The sequence below is a fragment of the Ahaetulla prasina genome, chromosome 1 (assembly GCF_028640845.1).
Source record: "Ahaetulla prasina isolate Xishuangbanna chromosome 1, ASM2864084v1, whole genome shotgun sequence".
Lineage (NCBI taxonomy): Eukaryota > Metazoa > Chordata > Lepidosauria > Squamata > Colubridae > Ahaetulla > Ahaetulla prasina.
The window spans coordinates 87,035,662-87,045,600 of NC_080539.1; the positions used below are offsets into that span (position 1 = coordinate 87,035,662).

The following is a 9,939-nucleotide window of genomic DNA, read 5'->3' on the forward strand; positions in this document are numbered from 1 at the left end:
TGCCCGGACGTCATCACGTCCTGTTTTTTACCCTCTGCACCTGTGCAGAAGGTTCTGTGCATGTGTGGAGGAGGCATGAGCGTAGCGAGCATGAGTGCACATGTACTTACATTTGTGAGCCAGTAGGGAAAGGTAAGTGAATTTCACTCCGACATTCACCATGCACAAAAAGACTAAAATCAGGTTCAGACAAATCTTCCACAAAAGCTTGTAACATTTTTGACATTGCTTTGGGATACTGACAAAGTATGATGAAATATACAATTCAAATCATATGTCATGCCATTCAGTATTTGTAGTTTCGGCTCCCAATATATAGGGGAAATTGCCTTTTAAATACAGCATTGTATTTAATCAAAATACATGTGTGGGAATCTGAAAGTCACTAACTATGATTCATTGGATGGAGTCAGGTGGCATCAAAATCAAATAAATATGCAAGTGCATGTTTATAATGTACGTTTCTGAATGATTTTCAGTCTCTTCTAAGTTTCAAACCTATCGACTGGATTCCCCGGAGTATAAATTGCTGATTCCTGCAGTGTTTGTATTGTTAGTGTAACCTACCTCGCAAGTATTTCTCTGCATCTGACATGGAATATATCTACAGTAATGAATCTGTTTGAGGAGCACATATGCTAAAACTGTGTGATCCATCATTGATTTTCAATCATTGTCTGCTCCTTGCCAAACCCTTCTTTTCATGACAGACTTTCTGATGACCACAGAACCTTCTGATCCTGCTTCTGATCCTTATTCTTTCTGGCTGTTTACCTGCCTTTTTTGGAGTATAAGACGCTCTGGAGTATAAGACGCACATTTGTTTTTGGGGAGGGAAAAAAAATTCTGCCTCTGCCTACCAGCATCCTTGCAGCAAACAGCCTGGCCAGCTTCAACACATTATCGCAGCCTGATTCAGCACAAGCAACTGATTGGCGGTTGGATCGGCCTTCCGGAATACTGCCAGTCAGCTGGTCCCAGCGGTAGTGATCGCCACAGTCCATCGCCGCCTCTGTGTGTCAGGTTTTTGGCCTCCGCGCAGTGCGTTTTCGGCCTCTGCACACCCCGTTTTTGCACATCACATTTTCAGGCAGTTCCAGTTCCCACCACCTGGAACGAGCCAAAAATGAAACACGTGGAGACAGCAATTGGCAGCGATGTGCTGTGGTGATCCTGGCAGCCTGGAATGGGTCTAAAAAAAGGACGTGCAGAGGCTGAAAATGCGATGCACAGAGGCCAAAAATGGCCAACTGGTGGGGGCCGATGGGTGGGCAAGGCTTTGGCAACATTCACTGTATAAGATGCACAGACATTTCCACCCACTTTTAGAGGGGGGTGGAATGCATCTTACACTCTGAAAAATATGGTAAGTACTAATAGGAACAAGGATCAGGAGCACCAGTTGTCATCACTGGCCTTCACATCTCCTTTGGGAGATAGAGTACAGATTAGCCATAAAAACAGAGAGAGGCAAACCTGTAACAAGGTCAGTGAGGTAAAGTTTCGGGGGGGGGGGCACCTCATGAAGAAATATCATAATGTCCTGCATCCCCCACCCACAAAACAATATCTTTAAGCAATTGACAGTGTTTCCAAATGAAAGTCAAGTGCACTCAACATTAACCTACCATCTAAGGTACTTCTATTCTCCCTACTGAAGCTAAATTGGAACTAAACTAAATCAGTCCCATTGGAGGAAGTATTAATGCTTGATGCTTTCCTTAACTTTGTGCTGGAGAAGGTGGAAATGGGGATGATAGTGGAACAACGCAAATCCCTCAAATGTAAAGTACAACAGGTATGCCGATATGCACTGACACAAGTAAGATTGAAAGACTGAAGTAAAAAAAAATGTTTTCATGTACACACAGAGAGACAAAAGATCTAGAATAATGGTTCCATGAGGTAATAACCAACATCCCAGAACATTCTTCATGAGTGCAATTTGATCTACGTGAATGCAGATTTCTAATATCATCAGAACAATGACAATTTCCTGAAGTTCCTTGTTTTCTGAATACTCCATTAAATGTTAGGGACCTAGCATACATTGGGAAAAATTTTTGAATGGATGGTAAGCCAGCAGCCAATAAAGCCCATATGTCTTGAAATTGTCACGTTCCTAGCTTAGGAAATGTGACTTCAATACTCCACAATCTGAACTACAATTGGATATGCTTCATGAAGCAATAAATATCCAATTTATTAAAAAAAATATTTATTAAAAAAATATCCAATTGCTTCATGAAGCAATCCCAGTTGCCTGTCACAGATTCATTGTGTCAATTTAAGTCATATCCCTTACATGGTAGACAATTGTTGGGTTCCCTTAGATAACGTGGGATGGCGGGATAGCTCAGTGGCCTATAGTTGGCAACAACAAGTGGAGTAAAATCCGCAGATATTCCTTTACCTTTATCTTAGGTACCTCAGTGAATATGATTCACAACTAGTATACCGATAGTACCAGAACATGCAAATGTTTCAATTGTTTCTCAATTATTAGAAATCATTCTTTTTTTTTCTATCTGCAATTTCTTGTGCAATAGATTTTCATAGCAAGTCACTTTTCTACCTTGACATAATTTATCAAACAGGGATATTATGACCTGTATTCATAGCCAACATTTATTTCTCTCCCTCCTTGCTACTTCCCCATCCCCTGGCTATGATCCCACCCCTCCTCTAGAAGTAGCTGAATTCCAATCACATTTAGGGAGCTGCAAACTTCTCTAACCTCTTGGAAACAAAGCTGCTAACCTGTAAGATAAAATTACTACTAGCGAACAGCATTGATCCTTTTGTACGATGCATACATTTTTGTTAAAATCAGGAAATGTCATGATACAGCACAAAAGTGTGGCATGAGATAGAACTTAGAATATTGTTTAAACTTTAAGGAGGAGGGAAAACACACCATATTACTTACTGTAAAATACTTTAAGCCAAACTTTCAAATGTAGCATCCCAGGGATGAAAATCTGTCAATATCTACCTGATTTACTATGATCTGCCGTTACAAAAATCACACACCGTAAAGATTTTGGAGCTTCTTTAAGGTTGCCAATTGCTAGCTTTTAACTCAGAAATCATTTTCCATTAAAGTCTGCAAAAAGAATGGAATCCCTTCTGAAGAATTTCAGGCATGAATGACCCAGCCATTCTCATTTTGAGTTACACAAAAAAAATGATTGCCGAATAACATTTATGGTATTGTATAGCAGAAACTCTCATTTACTGAAAGTCTGAGATAAATAAAATGGTTTATGTCCATTTTATGACTGTTATAAATAATATGTGTCTATAACATGGTTCCCCCTAAGAGTTCCAACCTTTTAAGCAACCATTAGATTTTAAGGCATTTTATGAGTTTTAAAGTAGTTATTTAAACCTAGCACTAAAAAAAATATTCTGTCCATGGTCATCCCAAAGTCTGTGGTAAACAGGTTAGTTGTGAAAGTGGATTTGAAAGTGAACCTGAGTTATTTTACTATACAAATTGTTTACAAAAGGCTCAGCTGCCTTTTAAATGCATCTTCTTTCTCAAGTGTACAGATTGAGAAGGACCATTCTTATGGCTTCAATTTAACCTTTTTACACATTTGATTGAGTTATCAATGTCCTGTTGTTCTATGATCTTGTTGCAGCTAACAAAATCACACCAAATGAAACAAAGACCATTCATGCACTGTATTATGACCAGCCAGCTAGATTTTCTTGTCAAATGGCCCTTACCAAAAAGTGTTAACTATTGGAGCTCTCCAAAACTGGTCTGTCGATAACCTTAGATATCTATATATATCAGTAAAGATAAAGAATAGAATAGAATAGAATAGAATAGAATAGAATAGAATAGAATAGAATAGAATAGAATAGAATAGAATTTTTTATTGGCCAAGTGTGATTGGACACACAAGGAATTTGTCTTGGTGCATATGCTCTCAGTGTACATAAAAGAAAAGATACGTTCATCAAGGTACAACATTTACAACACAATTGATGGTCAATATATCAATATAAATCATAAGGATTGCCAGCAACAAGTTATAGTCATACAGTCATAAGTGGAAAGAGATTGGTGATGGGAACGATGAGAATATTAATAGTAGTGCAGATTCAGTAAATAGTCTGACAGTGTTGAGGGAATTATTTGTTTAGCAGAGTGATGGCCTTCGGGAAAAAACTGTTCTTGTGTCTAGTTGTTCTGGTGTGCAGTGCTCTATAGCGTCGTTTTGAGGGTAGGAGTTGAAACAGTTTATGTCCAGGATGTGAGGGATCTGCAAATATTTTCACGGCCCTCTTCTTGATTCGTGCAGTATACAGGTCCTCAATGGAAGGCAAGTTGGTAGCAATTATTTTTTCTGCAGTTCTAATTATCCTCTGAAGTCTGTGTTTTTCTTGTTGGGTTGCAGAACCGAACCAGACAGTTATAGAGGTGCAAATGACAGACTCAATAATTCCTCTGTAGAATTGGATCAGCAGCTCCTTGGGCAGTTTGAGCTTACTGAGTTGGCGCAGAAAGAACATTCTTTGTTGTCCTTTTTAATGATGTTTTGATGTTAGCTGTCCATTTGAGATCTTGCGATATGATAGAACCCAGAAATTTGAAGGTTTCTACTGTTGATACTGTGTTGTCAAGTATTGTGAGAGGTGGAAGTATGGAAGGGTTTTTCCTAAAGTCTACCACCATTTCTACGGTTTTGAGTGTGTTCAGTTCCAGATTGTTTTGGTTGCACCACAAGGCTAGTCGTTTGACCTCTCGTCTATATGCGGATTCGTCATTGTCTCGAATGAGACCAATCACTGTTGTGTCATCTGCGAACTTCAGTAGCTTAACAGATGGATCATTGGAGATGCAGTCATTGGTATACAGAGAGAAGAGAAGTGGGGAGAGCACACAGCCTTGGGGGGGCCCTGTGCTAATTGTACAGGTATTTGATGTGATCTTGCTTAGCTTCACCTGCTGCTTCCTGTTTGTTAGGAAGCTTGTGATCCACTTACAAGCCTGTTCTGGTACCTGTAGCTGGTTTAGCTTAGTTAGGAGAATGTCTGGAATGATGGTATTGAATGCTGAACTAAAGTCTACAAAAAGGACCCTTGCATAGGTCTTTGGAGACTCAAGATGTTGTAGGATGTAGTGCAAAGCTCTTTGATACTGCTCATTTTGTGCAATTAAGGTGTGCTGGAAAGAGTCATGGAATCATAAACCAGTAAACTTAATAAGCACCACAAGGATTATCTAGCCCAAGTCCTAATGAGTAAAATAACCTGAAACTTCACAAATGATAACTCAATCAAAATGCAATGATCAATCAGTAATCTAGCAGAAGGACATAGTATCCCATTTTATGAGCATATTACATCAGTTTACTCTGAAAATTAATCACATAAAACTCTTAGACATTGAGAGCCAATTCAAAGGAGCCATTTTAATTTATAATATTGTAGCGCAATTTTGATTATAGTTTGCTATTGGGTTGCAAATCATGATCTGTTGACCGAACCAAAAAAATCAAAAGTAAAGATGGGTATATAAATGTCAATTCACATGCAACCTGCAGGGCTGCCTTTTTGAAGTCAGCACAGCCGATGGACCAATCATCTTCTTCCCTCTCGCTGCCTAAGCTATAAACCAATTGTAACATCAGATAATACCTCCAGGGATGCTTTCAAGTCATGTCCTAAAACTATAAACTTGCAGACAGATGGATTCAATTAATTCCCATTGAAAATCCACTGGATTTAAGCAGCTAAATCAGAAACAATGTACAATCCCGACTTGTTATATACCTGTTGTTTAATACTTGGCTGCTGTATCTATTTTTACATCTGTGTAGCTGTTCCTCTGTCGTGATGAAGATATTCAAGGATGCTGGAAGTAAGGGCAGCCTTCATCTAATGAAGATACAGGCAACCAGCATTCTAGTAGGTGTTGGTAAGACTGCATCTCTTATATTCTTATCATTGGATATGTGGATCAAGGCTGATGAGATAAAGCAGGTGTCTCCAACCTTGGTCCCTTTAAGACTTGTGGACTTCAACTCCCAGAGTTCCTCAGCCAGCTCTGAAGTCCACAAGTCTTAAAGGGACCAAGGTTGGAGACCCCTGAGATAAAGGAAAGAATATAACACCAATTTTCAAAGTATGGAAATTGTCATGAAAACATAGCATTGCAAAGGCTTTCAGTGTTATGGGAGGAGGGATTCTAACTGGATGTTCTTTGGTCAGACAGAATTGTATATTATTGTTGTTGCTATATTATATGTTATCAAATCTAAATAAAAGGCTATTTGATAGGAAAATGCAAAGAAACTTCTTCTACTTACTTGTTTTCCCAGTTCATGTTTTGGAATCTGCCACTACATCATTATCCAGTATCAAGAGTGGGATCCTACTGGTTTAACAACCAGTTCGCTAAGCGTGTGCGCAGTTTCGAGAAAACTCACCTTCTGCATTGCTGTTGGCATGGAAGACAGCTGCGGCGCGGCAATCCGCTCTGCCACGCCAATCAGCTGGGCTTCAGAAACGGAAATATAGGTGAGTATAACGAAGCTGTGAACCAGTTCACTCACAGCTGATAGCCAGAGCTAATGGTTTGCCTGAACCAATCCGAACCAGTAGAAACCCACCACTGTCCAGTATGTAATTTTTAAGATGATTTAAAGATAAATTAAATGACTCGCCACTTTGGTTTTTTCAAATTCCTTCCCACAAAAGGCTTTTTACAATGAGAGAAAGGAAACTGGAATGTCCAAGACTGATAAACTGTGATACCAGCTTGCATAAATTCATATATAGAATACATTTCAGTTCAGCTTACATACAGGTGCTGTAATGTAAATAAACATCTCTATTAAAGTATTCTCATGAAACTGATAGTGTATGCAATAGAAGTTGGTTCTGCTTTCTTTTGTTGATGACAAGTGAGTAATTTATATGTAGACTCTGGGTTTTTTTAATATGGAGCAATAGCTTATTTGCTAGTCAGTTTGCATTATTCTTACTGAGACTGACTTTAGTAAAATTCATATGCAATATCCTAGCAACATGGCTGAAGAATCTTGGAATAGGACAAGTTTTTGAAAGGGGGCAGCAAAGGGACTAACTGGCTTCTTTTTCAAAAAGTTGGCGTTTTTTTCTGGACTGAACATGAAATACAGCTCAGAGGTCAATCTACAATCATAAGTTACCCATTCTGTACATCATAAAGGGGCCAGAAATGTAGCTAATCATACCAAGGGGAACACACACACACACACACCACCTATTTATTCTTTCTTTCTGCAGCATAAAGCTTGAGGAAGGTCTTCTGTCTCATGGCAGTGGGAAAATTTAGGAAAGAGAAATGACTAAATTTTCTAAGTATTCTCAGCCAACACTGGAAGAGGAGATACCCTTCTGAACCTTCAAGCTGTCTTCTGCATTGGATATTTTTTGTGTAGAATAACTAGTTAGTGGGTAGTTAAAAGCATCATGAATAAATGAATGCTCAATAGAATATTTGGTCTTGAACAGTCCAGTTAGCTAAGGAGTAAAGCTGGAGATAGGACATCCTCTGCTCTCTAAAGCAAAAGTATGATGTGTATCTGAAAGGCTATCCGGGCAGTTAGAAGAAACCATCACTTTACAAAATGTAACTTCTATAACTCTGAGTTTTCTCAAGGAAGTGATGGTTGGTCTTTTTATAAAACTAGCCTATCCAAAGTGATTGTCCATCTACTGCTACTTTTTGGCAACACAGCAGCTGCCTGAAAGTATTTTGAAAGAAACAGTTCACAGATCAGAACGATCAGGGTACTTCTCAGCATACTTGCTTGGAGGGAAGAGTAATTGAAATTACTAAGAATAACTGGGATTTCTGCCCACAATTTCAGTGAATCCTCAGTGCATTAATGGGAAATGAATATCCCTGCCATCCCCCAAAACAAATCCAAACACCTGGTGAATTGATATTTCAGGAAATACATCAATCATTAGGTGCTACGTTAAATTTATTGGAAGTGACTCAAAGAAAGTTAGTGATGGATTAGACATTAGATTCATTCATTCATTCGACTTAATGCTTAAAAGTTCTACTGAGTTTAGAAACAGCATACTGTAAATAAGCACAGCCAGGTTCCTTTGCCTCATGCCCAGTGATTATAAGCTAGCCTCCTAAAGCTGGATCTTTAGCAAGCCTACCGTATTTCCCTGAAAAGAAGACCCTGTCTTATATTTTTTTGAACCTTGAAATAAGCGCTTGGTCTTATTGCCATGCATTCAAAAGCCTGATTGGGCTTATTATCAGGGGATGTCTTATTTGGTGGGGGGAAACAGGGTATTCAGCACCAGCTTGGTTCCTATTGACTCTCCTTTTTAAAAAATTAAGCAGGGAGCATCTACCTAGAAAGTGAAAGTGAATCCCATTCACAGGAGTGAACTCTTATCGCCAAGCCACGGTTTCAAATGGGAATTCCTTTGGAGTAAAACCTTTGAACGTTTAATTGTATTCCAATTCATTGCGTTTAGGATCAGTTTTTCAGACTCTTAAATCTGTAGTTCACACTGTCCCTTTTTTCAAAAGGCAATTAGTTTGCAGCCGGGAGCCTAATTCCCCCAAGGATTTCCAGCAAGCTGCAAGCTGCCAAACCCAAACCCAAACCACTTAACCACTTTCCTTGCACTTGCGTTTCGTCCAAGCACTTTCAGTAGAACCAAACTGGATTGAATAAATCCCAAATGCAGCACTGGCGTGTCCTTTACCTGAACACAAACTCAATAAATTGCATTGCTCCAAATTACTTTACAATACCTGGCAGAGGATACCCAAGGCACAGAGGTTTACTCAGTATTAATTAATCTTATTAATGCTCCTTCAACCTCTCTGAGAAAAAAATTGATGTAAATATCAGTGTCCATTAGGCACAGGGAAATCGATACCCAGTAATTTTCCTTTGGTTGTGGGAAGATAATAATGAAAAATTATCTTTTTTTTTTATTTGTACCCTATGACTATCATTAAGTGTTGTAGCTTAGAATTCTTGATGAATGTACCTTTTCTTTTATGTACACTTGAGAGCATATGCACCAAAGACAAATTCCTTGTGTGTCCAATCACACTTGGCTAATAAAAAATTCTATTCTATTCTATTCTATTCTATTCTATTCTATTCTATTCTATTCTATTCTATTCTATTCTAAAAAAAAATGCGCGGAGAGTACCAACTAACTTCAAACAAGCATGTCTGTGCGCACAAAAACTCTTTAAGAACGATGTCAATTTTAAGATTTCTGCTAATAAAATGTATCCTATCCAACGAAGGTTACCAGTCCTGCTGATAGTTGGGAGAAGAGGAGTCACAATTTGCTAGTTTCACATTTTGAAGTGGGGGTGAGGCGGGGATAAATTTAGCATTAAGGACCGGAACCCTATTTTTGCTTTTTTTTAAAAAGCCCCATCACCTCGAGTGAGGATTTCAGCCAACACGTGAGAGGGACGCTTGGAAGAAGCGGCCACCCTCCAGACTTTGGGCACTCAGATCGGGCGCAGTTTCCCTTTGCAGTTTCCCGGTTGCAAAGGCAGAGTTCCCGCTTGGGCAAAAGGGCTCAGCAAGTATCCTGGTGAGTGTGAAGCCGGTGGGCAGCGTGGGGAGAAGAAGGACGGCGGCGGGAGGGTTTTGCTGCCCCAGCGCGGCGACAAGAGGGAACGAGAAGGAAACAGCCGGAGGTTCACCGGCTTGCCTGGGTGCCTTACCGTGAGCGCTGAAAACTTCTGAGCCGGCGCCAGGAGAGCCAGCTCCGGCAGCAACAGCCACAGCGGGAGAAGCAGCAGCATCTTCAGCTAATAAACGGCAGAGCTCTCCTTGCACCACCCTGGCCCTCGCCGGCTTTCCCTTCCCAGCTCTGCCCAGGCACGTCCTTCCTCGGTTAAAGGGGGGGCGGGTGGGGGTGACAATCTCT

The 9,939-nt window shown here is 39.8% G+C and overlaps 2 protein-coding genes across 6 annotated transcripts in view; one reads left to right on the plus strand and one right to left on the minus strand.

The window, feature by feature from the left end:
- SMOC2 (SPARC related modular calcium binding 2) overlaps positions 1-9,872 on the minus strand; it is a 163,510-nt gene extending 153,638 nt beyond the window's left edge. For all 5 annotated transcript variants that reach the window (XM_058167515.1, XM_058167506.1, XM_058167496.1 and 2 more), the window contains exon 1: positions 9,734-9,872. In XM_058167515.1, coding sequence (XP_058023498.1) covers positions 9,734-9,814 — 81 coding nt within the window. In that variant the 5' untranslated portion in view covers positions 9,815-9,872. The remainder of the gene's footprint in view (positions 1-9,733) is intronic.
- Positions 1-9,939, plus strand: part of LOC131190292 (uncharacterized) — a 170,883-nt gene that overhangs the window by 17,358 nt on the left and 143,586 nt on the right. The gene's annotated exons all lie outside the window — the stretch shown is intronic.